The sequence below is a fragment of the Muscardinus avellanarius genome, assembly GCF_963383645.1.
Source record: "Muscardinus avellanarius genome assembly, chromosome: 3".
NCBI lineage: Eukaryota > Metazoa > Chordata > Mammalia > Rodentia > Gliridae > Muscardinus > Muscardinus avellanarius.
This window is the reverse complement of record NC_137788.1, coordinates 100296325-100323922: the sequence shown is the minus strand read 5'-3', so window position 1 is coordinate 100323922 and position 27598 is coordinate 100296325. Positions and strand designations below refer to the sequence as shown.

The following is a 27598-nucleotide window of genomic DNA, read 5'->3' as shown; positions in this document are numbered from 1 at the left end:
ATGTCTGATGACAGTGCTACTCTGTCATGGGTCAGAATTATCTACATCTCCCTGGAGCTTTTCATCGGGCTCTGTGCCATTGTGGGCAACGTGCTGGTCATCTGGGTGGTCAAGCTGAACCCCAGTCTGCGGACCACCACCTACTACTTCATCGTCTCCCTGGCACTGGCTGACATTGCGGTCGGAGTGCTGGTCATACCTCTGGCCATTGTGGTCAGCCTGGGCATCCGAATGTACTTCTACAGCTGCCTTTTCCTGTCCTGCGTGCTGCTGATCTTCACCCATGCTTCCATCATGTCCTTGTTGGCCATTGCTGTAGACCGATACCTGCGGGTCAAGCTGACCATCAGGTAACCCGCTGGAAGAGGGGTGGGGCACAAAGCCCGGGAAGTGGGGATACCAAGTTCACATCTCAGACTTTTCCAGTGGAAGTAGATTCAAAGAGAACAATAAATACCTTTTCACGATAGAGCCCGTGTGGGGTTTAGCAATGAGGAGCTGAGACTCAGGAGAAATGGAGGGACACCCTCCGTGAAAGCGCTAATCCCTTCTCTATTGACCAGGGGCATACGTTTAGTTCCCCACTGATAGCTAAAGATGATGAAGGTATGGTGTATCTTTAGTTTTAGAAGTGATAGAAACCTCTACTGGATAAGATAAGAAGAGATAAACAGATGGTTGTGATGCTTTGCAAATGCAGATTAGTGTTTTAACATAGCTCCTATTCTGTAACTGCCCCAGTGTTGAGAAAGGGAGTCTTAGAATGCATATCTATTTTTTCTTCTTCTCATGTAATGTGAAAGCTTTCCCTACCCCCAAACGTTCCCCTTTGTTTAAAGTAGTATCAACCTTTCATGTGACCATGTGAAGAGAAGCAAGCTGCCAAGCAGAGAAATCGACTTCCCTGGGGTCCTCAGCTGTGCTGATCCTGCGTGTCTTCTCTCCCTCTCCTCTTGGGGAAAGAGCCGGAGAAAGAATGCACAAGAAGCTTTCGATGTAAACAAGATGTAAACAAGAGCAAATGCAAATCCCAGATCCTAAAATCTGACCTTGGGGGAAGTTACTTTCTCTGCTTTATTGCATCTCAGCGCAATAAAGATGAGATTGACCCAGAAGTAGGCGTCGGCCAGGAGCATCGGCGCAATAGAGAATACTGACCCAGGCGTAGTCGTCGACCAATAGGAAATACTGACCCACGAACAGGGGTCGACCAGTAGAGATAGTAGGCTGGCGGCTCCCCCCCGTTAGAATTAAAAATTCTTCATCCTCACGCCTCTCTTCAGAACCCGTACTTCTGCCGGCTGGTTCCGGCAGTGTTTTTGTCTGCACCCTAGTGGTTAAGATGCTCTGAACCACACTTGTCTCCTTTTGATGGCACTACTAGTAGCTTGTACATGTCACTTATCTTGTCTGGGTCTCCTTTTTTTTTTAAACTCTATAAAATGGGGTTAATAATTGTATCTTCCTTGTTAAATTTAGAACTAAGTCTAGGCCCAGTAAGTGATAGCTGCAATTACTATTATTTTCACCATTGCCGTCAATAAAATAGAATGCACACCTGTAATCCCAGCACTTGGGAGACTGAGACAGGAGAATCACAGATTCGAGGCCAGACTCAGCAACTTAGTGAGACCCTCAATAACTTAGTGAGACCCTGTTTCAAAATAAAGAAAAGAGGGGTTGGGGATTTAATTCAGAGGTACAATGCCCCTGGATCCAATCCCAGTATCAATCAATAATCAATCAGTCAATAAAAATAAAATGGAGCTCATCATAAAATATCTCCAGTTGGTTGTGAGATTTGAGATACGATCTACTGAGCAGATAGCACTTAACAATATTAGTTTTATTGCAAGGTGTGTAGGTTGTTGTCAAAATGTTTTAAGGAGAAATGGCAACTCACTGGATAAGTCTTTTTCAATCAGCTTTTATTGGTGCAACATAACTATACATCACAGTGAGACTCAAAGTGATACAAACACGCACCCACACATGACTCTGTGTCTTTCCTCTGCATCCCGTCCCTTACCCCTCCTCCTCCTCCTCCTCCTCCTCCTCCTCCTCCTCCTCCTCCTCCTCCTCCTCCACACATGTTAGTGAGATTGATACTGATGCCTTCATGTGTGCAGATAACATTACCTGAACCGTTCCCTTCCTCAGGGCTCATTTCCCCTCCCCACCTTACTACCCCCAGGCCCTTCCATTATCCTCTCTCCTTCCTCATTTCAGTTAATCCTTTTGTTTTCTATTTCCCCCTCTCTTCCACAAGTGAGAGAAAACATAGAATCCTTGACTTTCTGAGACTGGCCAATCTTGCTTAGCACAATGTTCTCTGGTTCCATCCATTTATCTGCAAATCACACATTTCTGTTCTTTGTGCAAAATTCCATTGTGTGTATACACCATGTTTTCTTTATCCTCCTGTTAATGGACACCTAGGTTGGTTCCATAATTTGACTACAGTGAATTGTGCTGCAATAAACATGGGTATGCATGGATCACACTAGAGTATTCTAACTTTAATTCTTTTGGAATAGCAAGGAGTGGTATAGCTGGGCCATAAAGTGGTTCTATTCTAAATTGGATGAGTCTTTTGAGGGCTCTGAAGCATTTCACATGACCTTCACAACTTCACTGATTCTTAGAGCTCAAACACCAACTATAGATGCTCATGCCAATAGACACAACAGGGCCAGGTACAAGAAAGAGGGGACGTACGAGAGAGGCATAGTACAATTCATGAGCATTTGCACAATAGCTAAATAAAGCAATACCGAGCACAGCAGGCAAACATACTTTGAGGAGAGCATTTCTCACCAGGTAGGTGATTCGAGGAGGTTTACTTAAATCTTACATCCTAGGAATCGAAGACCTCTTGGGTTGGGAATGGGGCCCTGAGCGAGACATGCAAGTACCTAACTCTAGGCAACATATTCCTCATCCACTCAAGACTGTTGTTCTAGCTGGGTGTGGTGGTGCACGCCTGTAATCCCAGTACTTGGGAGGCTGAGACAGGAGGATCGCAGGTTTGTGGTCAGTGTCAGCTACTTAGTGAGGCCCTCTGCAACTTAGTGAGACCCTGTTTTAAAATAAAAAATAAAAAATAGGGCTGGGGTTGTAACTCGGAGGTAGAATGCCCCTGGGTTCAATCCTCAGTACACACACACACACACACACACACACACACACACACAAAAAAAAAAAAAAAAAATTCTATAGAAAAGTCCCCAGAGAAGTAAAGTAAAGTTCTGGGCTTTTCTCAAATCATTGCTCACCTTGCCTTTCTACCCATTAGAGTTTAGCCAGAACCATCTTAGGCAATCAGTGCTCTCCTCTCTTAACAGAAGATCGGGGGATTGAGAGAGTATATGCTCCACTTCCCTCTCTCCTTTGCCAACTCCAGCCTTCCCCATCTTTAGCAGTTCCTGCTGTGAACTCACTGGCTCTGTTCCATCCGCACAGATACAGGAGGATCACCACTCAAAGAAGAATATGGCTGGCCCTGGGCCTGTGCTGGCTAGTGTCCTTCCTGGTGGGACTGACCCCCATGTTTGGCTGGAATGAAAAAGCCACCTCAGGGACCCCCCGCAATGACACCAAGCTTGCATGCCACTTCCAATCTGTCATGAGCATGGAATACATGGTTTACTTCAGCTTCTTCACCTGGATCTTCATCCCCCTGATCATCATGTGCGCCATTTATCTGGACATCTTCTATGTCATCCGGAACAAACTCAATCAGAACCTTTCGGGCTCCAAAGAGACAGGTGTGTTTTACGGACGGGAGTTCAAGACAGCCAAGTCCCTGTTTCTAGTTCTCTTCTTGTTCACATTGTGCTGGCTGCCTTTGTCCATCATCAACTGTATCATCTACTTTAACATCAAGGTGCCAAACTATGTGATGTTCCTGAGCATTCTGCTGTCCCATGCTAACTCCGTGATGAACCCCATAATCTATGCCTGTAAAATAAAGAAATTCAAGGAGACCTACTTTTTGATTCTCAGAACCTGTATAGTCTGCCGGCCCTCTGATTCCCTAGACCCAAACATTGAGCAGATTTCAGAGTAGTTATCCAATCAGCATCAACAAACATCATGGGCCTCTCTCCCTGGGCCCCAACAGACATCCTTGATTCCTTCACTGGGGTGGGGAACATGCAGCTGGTTCCCTGAAGTTATTCCTCCACTGCTGCCTTCTCCATGCGCCTCAATTTTTTTTTTCGTGGTCTTTTAATTCAATTTTCTGGAGGCCTGACTTGAAGAAAATGTATTGTTGATATTATTGACTGTGTTCCGACTTCCCAAACAGAAGAGGAAGTCATAAAATCTGAAGGAAAATCTCTTTGACTTATTGACAAGAGGCTGCAATTGGGCTGGGCATGTACACAATGGGGACTCAGTTCCTGAAGATTCCCAGGAGAGGATGGGAACAGAAGGACTGAAATGAGTCGAAGGGGGACTTAAACTGCTGAATTCACCTGTGAATATATTTGAGTAAATAAAAGATGGTGGCTAATTGTCATATAGCTCTTTGCTGGGATCACTTGGGGCTTAAAGACGCAGCTGGGTGCTCCTGGCTTTCAGTCTTCTTGCTACCTGGAGCCAGTTGCCATGCTCACCTTCTGACCTTTTGCCTTAGGGCACCCTGCTCCTCATTCCCAGATAATAAGAGCATTTGTCAACTTTATGAATCATTCATCTATTGTTAAGAGTCTTAATCACTCCCCTTAGCATTTCATTCTAATAGAAGTAGCAGGGGTAGGGCAAAGAGAGATAATGAACAGTTATTTGTTGAGCACTTTCTCTCTCTCTCTTTTTTTTTTTTTTTTTTTTTTTTTGGTGGTACTGGGGTTCCTGGAAGCCCTTCTACCTCCAGGCTACACTCCCAGACCTATTTTATTTTTGGAAACAGGGTCTCTTAAGCCAGCGCGGCTGGCTTCGAACCTGCGCGATCCTCCTGTCTCTGCCTCCCAAGTGCGGGGATTACAAGCGTGCGCCACCCCGCCCGGCGTTTGTTGAGCACTTTCTATGCACTGAGTATTTTGTGTGTACTGTTGGTCCTGGCCATCTGTACTGTGGGTACTACAATCACTTTTATCTTTGTTTCACAGAAGAAAAAAGTGATGTGACCTGGAAGTTAGGTAATATGGCCACAGTTTGCATGATTAACAAGTAGATTTAGGCTCAGCCCTGCTTTATGGAAAAATCCAAGCTTCCTGCTACCTATTCTCAGGCATGAAGGAGGGGCTTATAACTTCAGAGTCCAAGTTCTCAAGCTCACTTCATGTACAATTACCAGCCAGATAGGTTCAAACTGCAGTGTATGTAGTGGAGGACCGTTGGGGGTTTTACCCTACCCTAGATGTTACTACTGATCTCTAATTAATCAGGAGATTGGACAGGGTGGGTATGTATGGTTCATGTCACTGGAGCATCGAATATGGCTCCAGACATTCCAGGTGGCATCTCTGGTGAGGCCTGTCCGAATTTTTAGCTATGTGTCTCACTCCTAAGACAATACATTAATTTGATAAATGCAGCAAGATGGAGACTCCAATTAAACAAGGAGAATTAAGTATATCTAAACATGAAAGCTGGGCACAGTGGCGCATGCTTGTAATCCCAGCATTTGGGAGGCTGAGACAGGAGGATCGCTGTTCGCAGCCAGCCTCTGCTATTTAGTGAGGCCTTTTGCAACTCAGTGAGAACCTGTTTCAAAATAAAGAATAAAAGCCGGACATGGTGGCACACGCTTGTAATCCCTGCGTTTGGGAGGTGGAGACAGGTTCGAAGCTGGCTTAAGAGACCCAGTTTCCAAATTAAAATATATATACATAAAAATAGGTCTGGGAGTGTAGCTCGGAGGTTGAAGGGCTTCCAGGAACCCCAGTACCACCAAAAAAAAATAAAATAATAATAATAATAATAATAATAATAATAATAATAATAATGTCGGTCTGGGGTGTCACTCAGAGGTAGACTGCCTGTGGGTTCTACCCCCGGTACCGCAAAAATAAAAAAAACAAAGATGAAAGTAAAATAAAATGAATTCTCAGTTATTCCTGAAAGTTTATTCTAAACCTGATCCTAGACCAGAGCCCAGTAACCAAATTTATCTTGTTAGCATTTCATTTTATCAAATGGTCCTTATTTCCCCTCTTGTGAGCCCAGGAAGAATCTAGAATCTGAGGCTTTTCTCTTTATTTAATTTTTTGTTTTAGTCAACATGTACCTCCAGGAAGAGGCCCTGGATTGTTCTAGGGCTTCACATCCTCTGCCCAGTTGGAGGACTGAGAGGAAGTTCTGTAGAGCTCTGTTTCCTGGTAATCTTTACACCCTGACTCTTAATTTATAAACTCTAACCTAGTTGCTGAGGCAACACTGAATGCACTCCCCCCTTCCTTTGCCATTTCCTTCAAATCAGCATAGTTGAACATCCTGGGTCTTTTGTGTCATTAGGCAAGCCATCATAGCTTTTGGGCTTCAGGACTGCTTTTGTTTGTTTCTTTGTTTATTTGCACTGAGATATTAATGACCATCCCAAATGCCCTTTAGCTAATGAATAAACAAACTGTGATCATCTATACGTTGGAATACTATTGCACAATTTTAAAATAAACCACTGATACACATAAAAAAAACATGGACTAATCTCAAATGCACTGTGCTGTGAGAAAAACCTAGACTCAGAAGGCTCCACTCCACATAACTCCTTTATAGGACTGCTTGGAAGGGGCAAAGTACAGGAACAGAAAACAAACTGGTGGTTGCCAGGGGCTGAGAGTAGAGAGCAGGGCTGAGTTCAAGTGGGGGCATTTAGTTTTCTTTCTGATTGACCCCATGGCCTGCAGGGAGTTGTAGTTTTGTTTTGTTTGTCAGTTGGGAATCCCCTGAGAGAGAGTGCTCCACCATCCCAGAAGAAGCCCTTAGAGTGAAACTGCCTTTTGTAGAGTAAACTCAAAAAGGTGAACCAAAAATGATTGGTGAAGAGCTTGGTTAGAAATAAGGAGATCCACCCTGGTTTCAGGTTTGCAGATTAGTGTCCCGGGAATCTCCCCAAGGGCCCCCTTCAGACAAACAGTAAAGAGTAGCTATGGGCTTTTATTCTAAAAACACAGGTAGAAGGACCACCCAGACAAAATGGAGGTCTTCTCCCTCCACTTCCAGAAGCTGGAGCAACAGTGGACGCTGAGTAAATAGTTTTATTTACCTTTGTGTGGATTGCGGTGCCTGGGATCAAATCCAGGGGCGGTCTACTTCTGAGCTACACCTCCACTCCTATTTTTTTCTTTTTTTAAAATTTTATGCAGTACTGGGGATGGAACCCAGGGGCATTTTACCTCTGAGCTACACCCGCAGCCCTGTTTTTTATTCTTTGTTTTGGAACAGGGTCTCACTGGGTTGCAAAGGGCTTCACTAAGTAGCGGAGGCTGGCCGCGAACCGCGATCTTCCAGTCTCAGCCTCCCAAATTCTGGGATTACAAGCGTGCATCACCATACCCGGCTCACCTCCACTCTTGTTTTTTATTTTGAAACAGGATCTAAGTCACTGAGGCTGGCCTTAAACCTTTTATCCTCCAAGCACTGGGATTATCAGCATGTGCCACTGCACCTGGCTATTTACCTTTTTATTAAGACAACTGTGGAAACAGGCAAATACCAACCTCCAGAGAGCAAGCAAAGCATATTTATTCTGAGCTTGCTGCAGCAAGGGAGATGGCCACGATTACTCACGTTTGGCAGAGGCTCACAGGCAGGCAGAGGAGTGGGGAGGCCTTATAGTGGTTTTGAAGGATAAATCTAGGCTCATTGAAATTGTAAGGAGTTTATCTCAGCATTCAGTAATTTTCAAATTGGGCAGTACTAGACAGCAAGTGGTTCCATGCTACTCTGAGAGGTGTGGGGTGTGGGGTGGGGAAGAGCTTTTCTAAGATATTCATGGAAGTAATACAAAAATATATATTTCATCCCTTAAAGTGGAAAGACCCTCTTTGGAGGTTGCTTTGGTGATTTCTGACTGGTTAAGCTCCAGCATCATTCAATTGTGTATCTCAGCATAGTTCAGTTTGACTATGTGGGAACTCGAGGTGCCGGAGCTCGGTCAGCTTCATGGTCTCCAGTTGAATCAATCCTTCTTTCTTGCCTTCCTTCCTTCCTTCCTTCCTTCCTTCCTTCCTTCCTTCTTTCCTCCCTCCCTTGTTTCTTTTTTCTCCTTCCTTCCTTCCTTCCCTCCTTCCATATTTTCTTTCTTTCCTTCTTTCTTCTTTCTTTGTGGTACTGGGGATTAAAGCCATGAGCATTTTCTGAGGTACACCCCCAGCCCTTTTATTTATTTATTTATTTATTTATTTATTTATTTATTGGTACTGGGGGTGGAACCCAGGGGCTTTTCTACCTCCAGGCTATACCCCCAGACCTATTTTATACAGGGTCTCACTAAGTTGCCGAGAGCCTCACTAAGTAGCCGAGGCTGGCTTTGAACCTGTGCGATCCTCTTGTCTTAGCCTCCCAAACGCTGGGATTATAAGTGTGCGCCACCACGCCTGGCCTTTTTTATATTTTATTTTGACATGGGGTCTCTCTAAGTTGCTGAGGCTGTCCTCAAACCTTCGATCCTCCTTTCTCAGCCTCTCAAGTACTGGTATTACAGGCATGCACCATCACACCCAGCTCTTCACACTCTCAGAAGGTTGCTGTGGGTTGGGAGTCCGAATTCTATGTGTTTTTTTTTTTTTAAGAGAGAGAGAGAGAGAGAGAGAGAGAGAGAGAGAGAGAGAGAGAGAGAGAGAGAGAATTTCAAACATGTTTTGATTGGGGCTGTTGGCACGGCTAGGTGAAGTGGGGCATTTTAATGTGGCTAGTTGAGGGCACATCCTATCCAGTTGTTTCTAAGTTGGAAGTGGAGACAAAACTTGGGGAAGCTGCTACTTATTAATCAAGTCCTGGCAATTGGGGGATAATTGTTACAGGAGTTATTGTTTGGCTTTCTGGATTGTCAGTAGTGATGACAATCTGACTTCCTACAAGCCCGAGTTGGATGGTTTACTGTTTATTGTAGATAAGCTGTTGGTTTCCTGAGAAGGTTGCTACAGGTTGTGAGTCAGAATTTGCTTTTATATATAGTTTGGCCATTGTCTATAGGCGTATTCAGTTTCTTAGAACCAAATGCCCATTCTTTTTTTCTAGAGCAGTTCAGCCCTTAGATACTATAGCTGCGTGGAATAGGAATAAGAAAATTTGGGCTGCATCTTGCCTCAGTCACTCAGATGGCAAGGGTGTACGTAAAGTCTTGGTAAACTCTAAAACGCTCTACAATTTTGCAGTATTATTGCAATTGGGGAAGTGAGAATAATGCAGTGAAAAGAGTTTGTTGTTGTTGTTGTTGTTGCTGTTGCTGTCCCCCTGCTCTCCCCAGGATGAGCATTGGATCACAGTGGCTGTACTACCTGTGTGAACGCGGGCCAGTTGCTTGAGATTCTGAGGCTCAGATTTCCTCGTTTGTAACATGAAGATGAAGACTACTCATGTCAAAGTTGGTTTTGATTTTTACTTTTTATTATGGAGAGTTTCAAACCTACAAAGCGGAGTGACTAGAATAACAAGCTCTTGTTTGTCTATTATCCTGCCTGAACAGTGATCAATGTATGGTGAGCCTTACTTCATTTAGACCCATACCCACTTGCCCTACCCTGATTATCTTGAAACTCCGGACATCAAATGATTACATCTGCAAACATTTTGGTTTGGATTTACAAAATGTGTTTTAAAAAGTATTATTTGAGAGCCGGCGTGGTGGAGCATGCTTGTAATCCAAGTACTTGGGAGGCTGAGGCAGGAGGATTGCAGGTTCTCGGCCAGTCTCGGCTACCTAGTGAGGCCTCCAAAACTTAGTGAGACCCTGTTTCAAAATAAAAGAATAAAAAAGTAGGGCTGGGGGTGTAGTTCGGAGGTAGAATCCCCCTGGGTTCAATCCCCAGTACCACAAAAAAAAGTATTATTTGGATTATTTTTAGCACCCACTGCCTTCTTATTTACATATCTAGAGTGAAAATTAGTTCTACCCTGCAGAGGGAGCAACGCAACTGTAACACCAATACTCAAAATGCCGATGGGTACGTCAGTCATTCTCTGTGATTCTGACTCTCTCATAGAATGTGCTTTAGAATGTGCTTTTTTCATGTATTGGGTGTTTTGCTGATACCCATCTGTACGCATCCATTTTTCTGCCGGCATATTCTTTGTGTTCAGAATTTCATCTCTGAGCAAGGCAGGGTGTTTTGCATGCAGCATTGACAGAGACAAGGACCGCTTTAATAAAAAATAAGACCATAAGCCAGGCACAGTGGTGCATGCCTATAATCCCAGTACTTGGGAGGCTGTGTCATGAGAATTGCAGGTATGAGGCAAGACTCAGCAATTTATCAAGACCCTGATTAAAAAAAATAAAAATAATAACAATAACAACAACAACAACAACATTATTATTATTATCGTTAAACCGGACATGGTGGCACATTCCTGTAATCCCTGTATTTGGGAGGCTGAGACAGAAGGATCACAGGTTCAATGAAAACCACACCAAGTAGTGAGACTCTCATCAGCCTAGCAAGAACCTGTTTCAAAATAAAAATAAAATAGGAATAGGCATATATTTTGGAGATAGAATGCCCCTGGGTTCAATCCTCAATAGTTTGTGTGCATGCACACTATTAAGAAAAAGTCTGGGAGTATAGTTCAAAGGTAGAATGCCCTGGGTTTAATTTTCAGCACCCCCCCAAAAAAAAGATGATTAATACAATACCCGTATTAATTATCCATTGCTGTGCAAGATATTATTTCAGAGCTCAGAGCTCTTTGACACTAATGCTTTATTATCTCTGTGGTGTCCATGGATCAGGAATTCAAGGGGCATGTTGGGTGGGTGGACCATGCTCGTGGTCCCTCGTGAGGTCATCTGGAGGCTTGGTTGTGGCTGGACGATGTGCTCCCGAGGTGGCCCTCACCTGTCTAGCAAGTCCATGTTGGCAACTTTGCTCCTTTCTGGGTGGGCCTCTCCACAGCCTGCTTGAGTCCTCAGGACCTAATGGCTGCCTTCCACAAGAGGGTGCCATGCAAGAGACAAGGTGGTAGTTGCCTACCTTTTGTGACTGAGCGCCTGAAGGTACACACCATCACCTCTGCCACACAGGCCAGCCTAGATTCAGCTTCAGAGGGGACTATGTAAGGATGCATACGCCAGAGCCATCTCAAAGGCCAACTATGACAATACCATTAGTCACTTCTAAAACAAAATTAACAATTATTTCTTTTTAAATAAACTTTTATTGGCACATTGTAATCATACACCAGAGTGAAATTAAAATGCATTAATACAAGCACAAAATGATTTCTTGACAGCATATACTATGTAGTCACTGTTTGAATATTCTGAATTATTTGCTTCAGTCAGGGTATAGATAAGTTGCATATATGGAAGTTTATACATTTCTTTTCCTTTCATTTATTTATTTATTTTGGTATAAGGACATTATGATTGAAATTTGAGGGCATCCTATCTCTGAGCCACATCCCCAAATATTTTTATTTTGAAACAGGGTCTCTCTAAGTTGCTGAGGCTTGCCTTAGACCTGTGATCCTCCTGTCCCAGCCTCCCAAGTACTGAGATTATGGGTGTGTGCCACCATGCCTAACTCAATATATGTCTCTTAAGTCCCTTTCACTTTATAGATTCCCTTTCCTCTCTTTCTCTCTCCCTCCTTCCCTCCCTACCTCCCTTTCTTCCTCTCCTCCTCCTCCTCCTCCTCCTTTTTATTTTTTAAATTCAGAGGTTTCTGATCAGGAGTAAATGAGTTAATGTAGGTAAAACCCCAACCGTGATGCAGACTTCTGTGGGCAAACGCTGAGTTGGGTGACTCAGCGGAAGCCTCCCGCTTCGTTGTATTTCTCAACGATTGTATGATCTAGAAAAACATCCACACCTGGTCCTTGATGGGAAGCACTAGCACTGGGGTGGGATAAGTAACAATCAGCTTAAATTCAAGGGTTTAAGGTGGCTCAAGAAGTCAAACTTTTAAGCTGAGTGTAATTGTGCATACTCGTTATCCCTAGAGAGTCAGGAGGATCGCGTGTTCCAGTCCACCAGCCTCAGCAACTTACTGAGAACCTGGTTCAAAATTAAAAGGTCAGCCGGGCGTGGTGGCACACGCTTGTAATCCCCGCGCTTGGGAGGCAGAGACAGGAGGATCGCGCGGGTTCGAAGCCAGCCGCGCGCGCTGGCTTAGGAGACCCTGGTTCCAAATAAAAATGTAAAAATAGGTCTGGGAGTGTAGCCCGGAGATAGAAGGGCTTCCAGGAACCCCAGTACCACCAAAAAAATATATATATATATAAATAAATAAATAAATAAAAAATAAAAGGTCTGGGGGTTTATCTCAGAGATAGAGTGGACCTGGGTTCAATTCTCAACACCAAACACACACACACAAATCAAACTTTTAAAAGTAGTTGTGGAAGCATATGAGTTCCATTAGGGTTCAGGAGAGGGTGCCCAGCTGCTGCTGCATAGATGGATCTCCTTGATTTGCCCTGGCTCTACCCAGAAAAGCTTTCAAGAAGTCTGGAGGCAGCATCCCTGGCTACTGCTGCCTGAACCCTCAACAGCCACCCCCAGGCACATGTGCTGCTGACAGCTGGCATGTCTCCCACTCCCCAGGTGAAGCTGCAGCATCCCTTCAGGAGTCAGGCCAGTTAGAAATTTCTTTGCCCAGATTCTTCCCATCTCAATAGGAACTGGGTCCCCAATAGGAACTGGGTCCCGAGAGTGGTGGAGGACCAGAGCAGCGGCCTCTGTTGATGCCTGGCTCGTTGGCGAGACAGGACAGGTCACAGGTGCATATACAGATGTGTACCAGTGATTATGTGTGCACGGATCCTCTTCTAGGTTCAGTGTCTGTGTGCCCGAGTGCACTTGTCTGAGAGGGGTCTCTCCAGTGCCGCTCTGGCTCTGTAGGGATGCCTAGACTTTTCTCAGTTGCCCCATAAGTTTATATCCACGAATGACATCACTCTGATGATATACCCTGTGCAGTGTACAACCTGCATAGCCCTCCATAATGGTACTGTTTGGAATAACTGGTCATTCCCCCATTTCACTGATCTCTGCATAGGATAAAACCATCTTAAACTCAATCATATCTGTTCCCTTTAAACAGATCCAGGATTCCTGAGATCCTTGGGTTCTTCTTATCATTCCAGTTGAAGGCTCACTGCTCCCCAGTCATGGGGCTCCTCATTCTGCTCTTCTTGGCTCTCTTTTCAGGTAAGATCTGGTAAGAAACAGCTCTCCCCACCAGCTCCAACCTTCCCAGAGACCTCGCCTGTTCTCCTCCTTTCCCACCTGGAATTTCTGATTATTAGCTGGAACTATCTAATCAATTGGAAGATGAAAAATAGGTCTTGTCCACCATTAACTCTTGTTCTTACCTCTGACAAGAGAGTTGGGGGAGTGGAGACTTGGAAGCTTTGGCTAAATTAGGGCACTGTGTTTTCTCTTTTGATTCACCCAAATTCCCCTTTCTTCCCTCAAAGTTGTTTGTGCAGATACGTGAGCACACTGCTCTCCTCTTCATGCCCATGCCTGACTCCAAAGACAGGACTCAGGAGCCTGGGCTTGTGCTGCTCCTGAGTGCCCCTGTGCAGTCCTCCTTTGGGGTGACCGCTGCACTTCTCTTTGGGTCAGCACCAGTGCCTGTGTCGGGGGAGCACATGGCTTTCTATGTGGGACCACTAGCAGGACAAAAGGCAGCTTTGCGGCAGGGCGCCACCTCCATGAGCCATGCCCAAGGCACAGACCCAGAAGGCTGAGAGGGCTGGGCCCTGCCGCCCCATCTCTTCTCCTTGGTCAGATGGTTTCCCAGCCGTGGTGAGGCTGGACATGGTGTGCACAACTTCCTCATTATGCAATATCCTGACATGAGAGAAGTGCTCATTCAGGTCTCATATGGAGGAAATTAGCTCAGCACTTGAGTCTCTCTGTTATCAGCCCCATGCAGCCAGCAGAAGCCTTCAAACCTTCCTTCCTTTCTTTCTTTCTTTCTTTCTTTCTTTCTTTCTTTCTTTCTTTCTTTCTTTCTTTCTTTCTTTCCTTCCTTCCTTCTCTCTCTCTCTCTCTCTCTCTCTCTCTCTCTCTCTCTCTCTTCCTTCCCTCTCTTTCTTTCCCTTTCTTTCTTCCTTTCTTTCTTCTTCTTTCTTTTTCCTCCAAGGTAAGGTGAGCAGCCAGGGTCAGAATATCTGCTGACAGTAAGCCTTGGTCTCTTCCAGGATCCTTGCCAAAAAATGGAGAGAGGTCCCCATACCTCCCTCTCTCTTAGGCCAGGGAAAGAGATTTTACTACTGCTGCTATGTTAGTTTTCTAGAGCTGTCAAAACAAAATGCTACAGTGTGGGTAGCTTAAACAAGAGAAGTTTATTTCCTCACAGTCGTGGAGGCTGGAATTCCAAGGTCAAGGTGGCTGCAGGTTGGGAGGCCTTTCTTCTTGGCTTGCGGAGGGCTACTCTCTTGCTGTGACCTTATGTGGTTATCCTTCTGACCATGTTTAACAGTCTGTGTGTTTTTTTTCCCTAGGGGGGAGGTACTGAGGATTAAACCCAGGAGTGTTCTACCCCTGAGCTTAACCCCCAGACCTATTTTATATTTTGTTTTGAAATAGGGTTTCACTAAATTGCTAAGGTCCCTGCTAAGTTGCCAAGGCTGGCTTCAAGCCTGTGATCCTCCTATCTCAGCCTCCCAAGTACTGGAATTACAGGAGTGTGCCACCATGCTTGTCTTGCCTGTGCCTTAATATCTTTTTTATTTAAAAATGACAGCAATCATATTGGATTAAGGATTACCTCAATGTTCGTTTATTTATTTATTTATTTATTTATTTATTTATTTATTTATTTTTGTGGGACTGGGGATTGAATCCAGATACATTCTACCTCTGAGCTATACCCCTAGCCTTTTTTATTTTTTGTTTTGAAACAGGGTCTTGCTAGGTTGCCGAAAGTCTCCCTATGTTGCTGAGGCTGGCCATGAACCTGCAATCCTCCTGTCTAAGCCTTCTAAGTATTGGGATTACAAGCATGTACTACCATGCCTGGCTTAATTACCTTTTTTTTAAAGCCTTATGTCTAAATATGGTCACATTCTAAGGTATTGGGGGCTAAGACTTCAACATATAAATTATAGGGGAACACAGTTCAGCCTATAACAATTTCCAGCCCCAAACAGGCATAAACACCTTTCAATTTTTTTTGGGGGGGTGGTTACTGGGGATTGAATTCAGGGCCATTCTACCTCTGAAGTATACCTCCACCCCTATTTTTATTTTTATTTTTTATTTTTTGTTTTGAAACAAGGTCTCACTGAGTTGTTCAGTATTTCACTCAGCATTCTCACTGCTGTGACCCAAAATACCTGTTGACCACAACTGAGAGAAAGAAAATTTTATTTGCTCACAGTTCTGGAGATTTCAGAGGTTTCAGTCCATGTTAGGCCAGATGAAATCTGTGGAGCTCAAGGAATGATAAGATGAAGCAGAGGAAGCACAAGCAGAGGGACTCTGTTTTTACAACAAAGAGGCCAGAGGGAGAGAGAGCAAGAGAAGGAGGGACTATCCCCAAGGCCACACTCCCAGGAACCCCTCCTCAGCAATCAAGCACTGCCTCCAACATGGCTGCCTTAACTATGAAATGAGGTCTGGGAAATATTCTAAATCTAAACCATAAGCCAAATGTGGTGGTGGTGGACATCTCTAATCCCAGTAATTGGGAGGCGGAGACAGGAGCATTGTGAGTTTGTGGCCAGCCTTAGCTACTTAGTGAGGCCCTCTGCAACTTAGTGAGTTCCTATTTCAAAAATAAAGAAAAAAATAGAGTTAGGGTATGGCTCAGAGGTAGAGTACCCCTGGGTTCAATACTTAGTACCACACACACACACACACACACACACACACACACACACACATATGCACACAAAGCAAACCATAACACTCAGGCTCTGGCTTCAAACCGGCAACCCTTCTATCTCAGCCTCCCAAGTAACAGGATTAGAGGTGTGAACCACTGCACCCAGCTCAGTCTTCAATTCTTTCATTATTTTTCAGGAGGGCAAGAGTTGCAGTGTGTTTGAAAGAATAATGGTGTGTGTGTGTGTGTGTGTGTGTGTGTGTGTGTGTGTGTGTGTTTCACAGATGCCATGGAGGTGGATAAAAAGGTCAAGGAAACCCTTGTGCGGGGCACAGCGTCTGCCACCTGCAACTACAATGCCTACTATAAGGACCACATCAAATATTGGTGCCGAGGCTACTTCCGGGACTACTGCCACATCATTGCTTTCACCCCCAACAGCACTGAGCATGTGGCCCTGAAGGACACAGGAAGCCAGCTCATTGTCACCATGTCCTGCCTGACCAAGGAAGATGCAGGCTGGTACTGGTGTGGCATCCAGCGGGACTTTGCCAGGGATGACATGGATTTTACAGAGCTGATTGTGTCTGACAACACAGACACCCTGGCCAGTGAGTTTTGGCCTGGGAGAGGTAAAGGGGCTATCAAGGGTGGTGGGTGTTTGTTGTGTAAAAACTTGAAGAGGCCTGGGAAATAACTGAGGCTCCCCTAGGTTTTTGGGGGTGCCCAGGTCTCTCCCTCCCTCCAAGGTGTGTGTTGCTGGTAGTGCTGGCCATTAACTGGGAGAATGGGGAAAAGGAGAGTGTCCAGGTCCCATGGCACCATAGGAATGACCGGTTCCTCACAGAGATCTGGTTCTCGGGACCTGGAAGAGGCTGGTGGGGTCTTGCAGGTGTGAGATCTCTGTGTTGATGATTAGGAAAGGCTTCAAGGTTTTTGTAGAATATCAGCCTTGCAGGTCCAGAGCCTTGAAGATCAGCTCTCTGAGGAGTGGCTTGGGCTGCAAAAAGTGACCCAAGTGCCTAGAAACTGTCAACTTAAATAATTAAATAGTCTACATGGACTAATATTGTGCTTAACCCAGTTGATACCTGCTATAACTTGACCGGAGCACAGTCTACAGTCTGTCAGAGGAGACCCCCAGGAGGCTGGGGATGGGGCTGGAGTCCACAGGCCGAGTTAGTCTGAGCCTGTCTCTGTGCTGGAGCCGAGACAGGGGCTCTCCACATACTGCTCACAAATCCCTTCCGCTGAATGCTGGAGACTTCCTTTGGCACCAGGAAGCCTCTGTCTTTTAGGAGAGCACGTAAGGAAGGCGCTGGCTGTTCCCTGTTGTTCTCCTCTGGCTTTTTGTGGTTTCCATTTCTAGAAAAAGTGTCTTTCTCTGTCACAATCTGGACCACAATGCCAGTAGGAAAACAGACCAGGAAAACCTAAGGGGAGCCATGGGAATCCCCTTCCCATCCCTCCCCGTGCTGAAAAGAGGGTTTTGCTCACAATGGACTAACTGGTGCTAGATATGGCAAGCATCACACAGAGGGAAGGGTGTGACATTAGGTAACATAAAGCTTGTTCTGAGTTTTTGGCTCCGGATGAGAGAAGATAAGCATGTCCTTCAGTTTGAGTGAAGAAGACCCTTCCTAGGTCTTTTCAGAGTAAACACTGTGGGTGGCCATGGTAGGACTTCTCCCATTGAGTTTTGGTGGCTGTCAGAGAAACAGCATGGCAATTTTATTACCTGCTGATCTCTTCCTTAGGCATGGGATTGGCCACGTGATGCCTCTTGGTATTCCCTTACATACGAGGAGTCCTACACCTGGGACTCGAGCGGTGGGCTACTTCTAGTCCACATTGGATCTCCATGTGAATCTGGCAAAGGTACCCCTTCCTTCAGGTGCACGAAGCCCAGTGGCAGGGCATGGGACTGGCCACATAGATAGGGGCCTGGATTTCAGTCCCTACCTGTGCCTTAGCCTTGTTCCCCGTGCAGGGCACATGCGTGTATCTGTGCTTGGTCCCGCTGCTCTATCTGGAAGTCGGTAGGGCATTCTGGAGATGGAGAGCGTGGCAGGTAGAGATGCCGCTGGAAGGCAAAGGAAGGACCTGCGTCTGGACCTTTCTCACTCCCAACCTCCTTTCTGATCCAGACCTTTCAGGCAACAAGAACAGGAGCTGCAGAGCTTCCAAAGTCACCCACAAGGCAGATCACTTCCGGTGAGTGCTTGTCTTCGGAGTCCGGTGAGGAGGGGGTGGAGTAGGATGGATGGTGGATTGGCAGCTACTACTTTTCAGTCACATGTTGTTTCTCCACCTGAACCAGATACCCTCAATGTGACTATTTGGTTTCTTTCAAAAGAATGCAGTTATCCATCATCTGCGGATGGGCATCTAGGTTGATTCCATAAGTGCCTATTGTGAACTGTACTGCTGTGAACATGGGTCTGCATTTGTCACTATTGTATTCTTTTTTTTGGTGTGTATTTTGTTTTGTTTTTCTTTTGTGGTGGAGGGAATTGAAGTGAGGGGTGTTCTACCTTTGAATTGTACCTATTTATTTATTTATTTAGTTTTGTACTGGAAACTGAACCCAGGGGTATTCTATCATTGAGCTACATCCCCAGCCCTTTTTATTATATTTTATTTTGAAACAGGGTCTCACTGAGTCTCAAGACCTTGACCTTGAACCTGTGATCCTCCTGTCTCAGCTTCTCAAGTACTGGGAATACAGGTGTGTGCCACTGTGCCTGGCTCTATGGTTTTGGTGTTTTTTTTTTTTTTTGGTAGTGCTGGGAATGAACGAGCTACACACTCAGCCAGCCCCATTTTGTATTCTTTATTTTGAAACAGGGTCTCACTAAATAGTTGAGGCTGTCTGCGAACCACAATCCTCCTGTCTCAGCCTCCCAAGTACTGGGATTACAAGCGTGCGCCACCATGCCCTGCTTCTAGTATTCTTTTAAAAATAATTTTATTGGTGCATTACAATTATGTATTATAGTGAGATTGAAATTGATACATTCATCAGGCACAAATCACTTGGTGTATTTCCCTCCATATCCCAGCCTGCTCCTTCCTCCTATCCCCACCAGATATGGTAGTGAGATATGGGATGACAGTTTGTGCCCCATCTGGCTTAATTTCTTTTTATTTGAATCCATTTCAGATTTTTATACTTTTATTGGGGTATTAAAATTATGCATCATAGTGAGGTTTAAAGTAATACAAATATCCATGAATATAGCACTTGGTGTGTTTCTTTTTGTGTGTGTGTGTGTGTCTGGGGATGGAACCCAGGGGCACTCAACCTCCGAGCTACACCCCCAGCTCAATTTTTTATTCTTTATTTTGAAACCGAGTCTCACTGAGTTGCGGAGGGCCTCACTAAGTAGCTGAGGCTGTCCGCGAACCGCAATCCTCCAGTCTCAGCCTCCTGAATGCTGGGATTACAAGCGTGTACCACCACACCCGGCTTGGTGTGTTTCTTTAAGAATCCCATCCTGCTCCTCATACCCACCCCCATTGTACATACTAGTGAGACTTCATATATGAACAGAATATTATTTGAACTGCGAGGATGGAAAGAAACCAAATAATGTCACGTTTGTATAAGAAGGTATCACTATGTCAGGTGTATGTCCATGCCTGTAATTCCAGCACTTGGGAAATTGAGACAGAAGGATGGCATATATGAATGTAGCACTTTATAATCTCACTACAATGTATAACTACAACACACCAATAAAAAAATAAAGTTAAGTTGCTAAAAAAAAAACCGCGAATGTAGTTTAGAGCTCTTGTTTGCAAGCAGCAAAATAGAGTCTGTAGCTCCTAAAACGAGCGTTTACCATAAAGAAAGAACAGTATCTCCAATGCAGCAGCAGGGTGTGGCTCCTCAGATACTGCCGGGGTGCCATCAGGACTGGGTCTCCATCTCTAATCTGCTACTCTTATGTGGTTTTGCTTCTTTTTCTCTTTGTATTGGCCCTTCCTTTCTTCCCTCCTCCCTTCTTCCCTCCTCCCTTCCCCTTCCTTTCCTTCCTTCCTTCCTCTCCCCCACACCCCTTCTTTTTTTTTTTTCTTTCCCATAGATGAAGGTATTCATTTATAGCTTTTGAATGTATTTCTCCCCCATTCAAGAGACTGGACAGTCTGAGACTGCATTCTCTTATTCCAAGTCCCCAGTTAATATGTAAGGAAGCAACTCACTGGCCCAGCATGGTCAGAAGCCCAGTAGGTCAAAGCGCACAGGCTCAGGGACAAGGCCACTCTAAAAGAATACAGGTGCCAGGAGCTGCTGTGATGGGGTGGGGCACGATGGTGTGCAGATCTCAAGACCAGGAGTCAGGAGCAGAGAACCAAAAGAGGGTTCCTTCCAAGGGGCGTGACGCTGGCTGCGATTCCTGATTCCTTCTAGGATGATCATTCTTATCATCTGCATGCTGCTCACCAGTTTGGGGATCATCTTTATAATCAGTCATTTGTTCAAGAGAAGGAGAAGTCAAAGGAATAGAAGGGGTAAGTAGCCATTGGTGGGGAAGGGCTGCTCCGGGAAAGAGACCTGCTTCATGGTGACAGAGGCATCAGGAGAGACGGCAGTGGGACCGACAGCCTTGTTAACCAGAGGTGTGTGCAGCCAGGGGAGGGAAGCCCTCAGACCACCGCACGTTGTTCCCATGGCTGGAGGGCCAGCTTTCTCCTTGATTGAACCCGTGTGTTTGCATGGAGATTCCTGAGCCCAGACTCCTGTCAAAGGAAGGAGATACTGGGACTCCTGGGTAACCAGGCTTAGAGAGATCTCCTTGAGAAGGGGCAGGTGGGAGAGGACAGTCCCACAGACCTCAGCCCTGTTCTTGAGGCGAGGACATGGCGCTTAGCTCTGTGTCTCCTTTACCCTTGGGTGGTTACAGGTAAAGGCCTAGCTGGAAGCCCCCCAAACAGCAAAGCTGCTTCTACGATCCCCACGCGCTTGGTAAGTTTCCTCTTTGATTCTTTCTTCCTGAATCCTGTGCCGCACAGTGACCTGATCTTTAGGTCTAAATTGAGAAGGGATGTGTGACTGTTTACTCTCTTACTGGGGCAGCTTCAGAGACATGAGAGTTGGTCTTCGCTGTCTGGAAATCATCTGGGCCACCACGTGGTGGTTCCACTAAGCTCTGAAGTATACACAGAGCAGAAATAACGTCAGACACAAATACCTCTGGCCAACAGGTTGTTTTTTTTTTTTTTTATGCTGAGAAACACCTTAGGCACTGAAGAGACTATGAAAATCGTTGTAAAATAGATCACAAGCTCCTCTGGGTATGGAGATGTAGGGGGGAAAAAAACATATCAGGGAAAGGAAGAAACATTTCTTAAAATCACAGTGAATCACAAGGATCCACTCCACACCCAGAAGCTGAAATTCAAAATGAAGGCTGCAAAGACTTATGCTTTCCTTGTGATGTTTTGGACCCCTGGCCAAAGCAGGAGCCATCAGAAAGAAAAGTAATGGCTCTCAGAACACCCCTGGCCTTTGGGTCTCTGGGAGGTTTGAGAACTGGAGGTAGAGGACAGTGGACAAAGTTCTGCTAAGACCATTCCCTCCAACACAATTGTGGTCTATGCTTCTTTGAAAGCCATTGTTCCTTTTTTTTTTTTTTTTTTTTGGGTGGTACTGGAGGTGGAACACAGGGAGTTTCTACATCTGGGCTATACTCCCAGACCCATTTTACATTTTATTTGGAAACAGGGTCTCACTAAGTTGCTGAGAGCCTCACTAAGTAGCTGAGGCTGGCTTCGAACCTGCGCGATCCTCCTGTCTCAGCCTCCTAAGCGTGGGGGATTACAAGCGTGCGCCCCCACGCCCGGCAATTGTTACTTTTTAAAGTCATGACCATGAGCAACTTTTTACTTTCCCCGAACTGCTTTTCTTCTATAAAAATTGAAAACCCTCTTCCCACACTTCCTAGAATTTTGTATTCATTCACTTATTCACTCACTCATTCATTCATTCACTCAACAAACAAGGGCCGTGCTGGATTCTGGGAATACAAAGATGACCCAAATAAACGGTGTCTGTCTTCATGGAGCGTATAATGTAAAATGTGAGGGAGTCAAACCACCACACATAAACACAAATGTAAAATTGTTCACTAGAGTAAGCCAAGGAGAGACACATGGAGCCACGGAAGATGAGCCAGTGGAGTAGAATGCTTTTATTTTGAGTAAGGAGTTACAGAACCTGGTTTTGTCACGGCCTGCTTTCTCAAACTCACGCAGTTGCAATGTGGTTGGCCTGAACCAAGATCCCTTCTAGCTTTGAAGCTCTTGGGTTCTGAAGAAGTTCAGTTGCATTCCTATCCCCAAAATTAGGGAGAGGAGGATGCAAGCTCCGTGTGCCAAGCTTTTCTAGTAACTGGACAATGAGCTTTGCAGCAAGGACATCTGATTTCAGCCCTGAAAACAAACTTGGAGCTAGTCCCCATGAAGCCCCCCTGAGAGAGTTTGCCACCTTGGCTACAGAACTCTTGGGTAGGTAATAGATCTCAACCTAATTTCCCTTTTCTATTTCTAAACAAAGTAGGCAACTTGTTGAAGTCCCTCCCACGTGTCCTGATTGCAAAGGAAATGGCTAAAATTTGATGGATGTGACTGAAGATTTCTTTTATTTGGTTCGTAAATAAAGTGATGATGGTACAGTAGGATCACCAAGACAACTGGCCCACATCCTGGCACCCGATTCTGATCCCTCAGGCTCTCTGAAGGACCCTGCACCCTCACCAGCAATCATCTGCAGCCAGGTAACAATGGCAACAGTGAGAAGAACTATGGTAGGCGTCCCGAGCAAGGCTGCAAACACAGAACATCTCCAGACCTTAGTTCTCCTACATCTGACTAGCCAGAGTGAAGAACAGGCGCAGAACCTGGGCCAGGGGAGCAGAAGACCACTTTTATTTGTTGCCCAATAAATTTTCTGACCAGTGTTTAATGAACTCCAGGCTATGACTAATTTCTCCCAGGCTATTACTGTATTTTTTTTTCTGATAAATTCTTTTTTTTTTTGCCGGTTTAGGGATGGAACCCAGAGGCATTTGATCTTCAAGCTACACCCCCTGCCCATTTTTTTATTCTTTTATTTTGGAACAGGGTCTCACTGAGTTGCAGAGGGCCTCACTAAGTAGCTGAGGCTGTCCGCAAACTGCGATCCTTTGGTGTCAGCCTCCCGAATGCTGGGATTATAAGCATGCGCCACCACGCCTGGCTGAGAAATTCTTTAAATAGGAAAGTATCCCAACTCATTTCTGAATTGGTGTTAAATGCCATCTCCCAAAAGAAGGGAGAAAGACTAAATCAGTGGTTATCAGATTCTTTTGGTGAAAATACTCTGGGCCATTAATCACATCCTTTATAGGAAGCTGTCACCAGACAGAAGCAGTGCTCCTTCTGATCAATGAGAAACCAAGTGGCTATGGGTGACATGTCATTCAAATAAGGAGATGCAAATCAAGACCAATGACCAACGCATAGGTAGGACACACCTGTAATCTTAGAACCCGGGAGGCCGAGACAGGAGGATCGCAGGTTGGAGGCCAGCCCAAGCAACTTAGCGAGGCTCTCAGCAACTTAGTGAGATCCTATTTTAGGATTTTTTGTTTCGTTTTGTTTTTGGTACCGCAGATTGAACCCACGGGCTTTCTAACACTAAGCTACACTTTCAGCCCTTTAAAAAAAATTTTTTTAAAACAAAGTCTTACTGAGCACCTCACTAAATTCCTAAGACTGGCCTTGAACAACTAAGATCCTCCTTTCTCTGTTTCCCAAGTATTGAGATTACAAGTTTGTGCCATCACACCTGGACGAGACCCTGCTTCAAAATTTAAAAAATAAAAAGGGCTGGGACTGTAGCTCAGCGGTAGAAAGATCCTAGGTTCACTTCTCAGTCGAAAGAAAGGAAAGAAGAAAGAGAGAAGGAAGGAAAGAAAGAAAGAAAGAAAGAAAGAAAGAAAGAAAGAAAGAAAGAAAGAAGAGAGAAAGAAAATAAAAACACTAAGGCATTAGCATTGGGGGCAAGTGAGGTTAAATTGTCATTAGTGTGAGAATCACCAATACTCTAAGCTCTCACCTGCATATCTGCATTTCCTCTCCCCATACAGATCCCCTCCTACTATTTTGGGGAGCTCCCAGGGTCCCCCATCACTGTCTCAGCTGCCCTCTTCAGAACCCCCTTCTTCGAGGTGCCATGGTTCCTTCTAATGGGGTGCGGAGTCCTAAGAATACTCAGATGGCCCCTGGTGTGAGCAGAGTTGGGACGGAGACTGGCTGCTGTTGGGATTTTACACATGCCCTGCGTGATGATCTCCAGACTCAGGCAAAGTCTTTCAGCAGCACAGCTCCTCCAGCCTCCGCCAACTCCTCCGGGGATGGAGGCCAAGCCCCTCAGCAGCCTGGCGGGAAGGGATGCGGGTGTGCGCGGTACCTGCATGTTTCCATATGGCCTCCCCCTCCCCCCCCGCCAGAGGCTCAGATGACATCAGAAATGATCATTTTTTTCCACCACCCCAAACAGTCCCTCACCGTGTACTGAAGCTGCACAGAGTCACTAGCTAGTTCTGCAAATAGCAATGCAGTTCGGGCTGAGTTAGGATATGTGATTTATAAGGTGAGATGGCAGACAGAGGTCCTCCAGGACAGATGATGACATCTTCAGATGCCTCGAAAGATTGATCCTCACACTGTCTGGAGAGAGATCTCTCCTGAGAAGCTTACAGGGTTTTTTTTTGTTTGTTTTGTTTTTGTTTTATTTCTGGTGGTCCTGGGGTGGTTCCTGGAAACCCTTCTACCTCCAGGCTACACTCCCACACCTAATATATATATATATATATTTTTTTTTTTTTTTTTAATTTGGAAACGGGGTCTCTTAAGCCAGTGCAGCTGGCTTCGAACCTGCTTGATCCTCCTGTCTCCGCCTCCCAAGCCCGGGGATTACAAGCGTGCGCCACCACGCCCAGCACTACAGGTTTGTTTTTAATTTCATGATCCAGGATTCAGGAACCTTTTTTCTTCTCTCCCCTAACAAAGACCTTTTGAATCTATGGTCAGTTGTTTAATTACTCATTTTATCTTCCAGCAACTCTTGTCGCACACCAGTTTCTCATGGTAGGGAGACAGAATGCAAAATCTTGTCTAGGGATACACTATTAAAAACGGGAGTTCAGGAGCGGGGTGTGGTGGGCACACGCTTCTAATCCCAGTACTTGGGAGGCTGAGACAGGAGGACTGCAGGTTAGTGGACAGTTTCAGCTAGTGAGGCCCTCTGCAACTTAGACCTTGTTTCAAAATGAAAAATGAAAAATAGGTCTGGGTATATAGCTCAGAGGGAGAAAGCCCCTGGGTTAAATCCCCAGTTCTGCAACAACAAACAAACAAACAAACAAACAAAGTTGAGCATGGTGGAACATGCCTGCAAACCTAGTGCATGGGTGGCTGAGACAGGAGAATCACAACTTTGAAGCCAGCCTCAGCTATTTAGTGGTACTTACGCTGTTTCCAAATAAAAAGTAAAATAAAGCCGGGCGTGGTGGCGCACACTTGTAATCCCTGCACTTGGGAGGCAGAGACAGGAGGATCGTGCAGGTTCGAAGCCAGCCGCACTGGCTTAGGAGACCCTGTTTCAAAAATATAAAATAGGTCTGGGAGTGTAGCCTGGAGGTAGAAGGGCTTCCAGGAACCCCAGTACCACCAAAAAAAAAAAAAAAAAAAAGTAAAATATAGTTGGGGGAGTATAGCTCAGAGGTAGACTGACCTTGGGTTTCCAGTACCATCAGAAAACAGGAAGCCTCAAGAACACAGAAGGAAGAGTGATTAATTTGAAATTTCATGGACAAGTGGATCACCATAGGACATTATATACTCCTGCTGCGGCAGCTATGCTTTTTGATTATTTATTTGTTTGCTTGGCTTGATTTGATTTCCTTTGGTTCTAGGGAGCGAACCCAGGAACATTCTACCTCTGAGCTACACCTCTAGCCCTTTTTATTTTTTTTTATTTTGAAACAGGATCTCACAAAAATTCTGAGTCTGAAGTTGCTGAGCCTGTCTTTGAAACTGCAATCCCTCTACCTCAGCCTCTCAAAATATTGAGATTACAGGCATATGCCACTATACCTGGCTTTTTGCAGTTATGCTTATAAGGTGCAGGCTCTGAACAGGAACACTTATGTGGCTTCTGGCTGCAGGGCTGACAGAATTTTTAGATGTCAGAGTTTGGGAACAGCTGAGAGGCTTCCCTGTTTGTGCTTCTTACGGTCAGCCAACTGGAGAAGACCATTCCTGGGGCTCTGCTGCCCTCTTAGGGTGGCTTGTCTGTTTATGCTGTGTCCTCATGGGACCATTTCCCCAAATGTGTCTTTCTCTTCGGCCTAGATTATCCAGGGAGAGCCCCCTCCTTTAGCAAACCCTCTTCCACTGGCTTCTCCCTCACATCCAGCTCCATATCAGAAAGAACACATGCTTTTTGGCATTGCTGACTTCGCCTTTTAGCGCGCCCCCGCGCCAGCCACTGTTAGTGCTATGGGGTCAGCTTGGTATGGAAGCAGGATGCAAGGCATTTGAAATCAGGGGACTCCATTTAAATTTTAATTCTGCCATTTATTAGCTGAGTGGCATTAGTTGTTTCATCTCTTTGAACTTCAATTTCCTTACCTTGAGGTTTTTTTGTTTAAATTTTTATTTATTTAAATTTAAATTATTTATTCTTTTTATTATTATCTTTGGTACTAGAACCCAAGGACTCTCTACCACTGAGCCACACCCCAGCCTTTTTTATTTTTATTTTTTTGATTTTGAAAAAGGGTCTCTCTAAGCTGCTGAGGACTCCTGTCTCAGCCTTCCAAGTACTGGGATTATAGGTGTGGGCCACCATGACTGGCTCCTTACCTTGAGTTTTAGAAATATTACTTAATATATTTTTCTTTTTCTTTTCTTTTCTTTTCTTTTTTTTTTTTTCCTGTGGAGTGGGGAGAGGGCTGGGGGAGAACAAACCTAAAGCCTTGCATATGCTAGGCAAGTGTTTTCTACTACCAAGACACAACCCTCTCCCTCTTCTGTGTAGACAAAGCTCCGTTAGGGTGACACCCCTCAGAGAATCCCCCTGGGAAGTCCCACATAACATGTGAGACTGTAGTAGGAACTGGGCGTGCGTTCTCTGCCCTTCCTCTTTTTTAATATTTTGGGTGCAGGTTCTGAAGAGCACGTGGCTCCTTCTGTGAGTGTTCAGGGGCTGGCTGGGCCACTGGATTGATGGTGAGGAGAGGACAGGACTTGCTCTGGTCCATCTCTATCAGTAATGAACTCACTATTTGAAGCCAACCTCTTTTCAGCTACAGATAAATTATATTCCCCAGTGTCAACTATATTCATGATGAGATGATGATATTTTGGTTTCTATCTTTCAAATCTTATTTCTCAAGTAGTTTAGGAATCAGGTGGATGAAAGGGAGTGCTAGGTATGGGCCCCCTGAAGATTTCAACATAATGGCAAATGGAGAACTTCTTCAAAAGTTACAAAAAGGGACAGCATACTCGTGTGTGTGTGTGTGTGTGTGTGTGTGTGTGTGTGTGTGTGTGTGGTACTGGGGATTGAACCCAGGGGCACATTACCACCGAGCTACACC

The 27598-nt window shown here is 45.2% G+C and overlaps 2 protein-coding genes across 2 annotated transcripts; both read left to right on the top strand.

The window, feature by feature from the left end:
* LOC308260188 (transmembrane domain-containing protein TMIGD3-like) lies at positions 1–26465 on the top strand (the record flags this gene model as incomplete). Its single annotated transcript, XM_080691501.1, has 8 exons — positions 1–350; positions 13212–13318; positions 16232–16579; positions 18095–18161; positions 20362–20462; positions 20855–20916; positions 24080–24160; positions 26349–26465. The coding sequence occupies 8 exons, from the start codon at positions 1–3 to the stop codon at positions 26463–26465; spliced, it is 1233 nt and encodes a 410-aa protein (XP_080547627.1).
* Positions 3548–4069, top strand: LOC308259688 (adenosine receptor A3-like; the record flags this gene model as incomplete). Its single annotated transcript, XM_080690874.1, has 1 exon — positions 3548–4069. One exon carries the CDS (start codon positions 3548–3550, stop codon positions 4067–4069), a length of 522 nt encoding a protein of 173 aa, XP_080547000.1.
* Positions 26466–27598: the final 1133 nt, after the last annotated feature.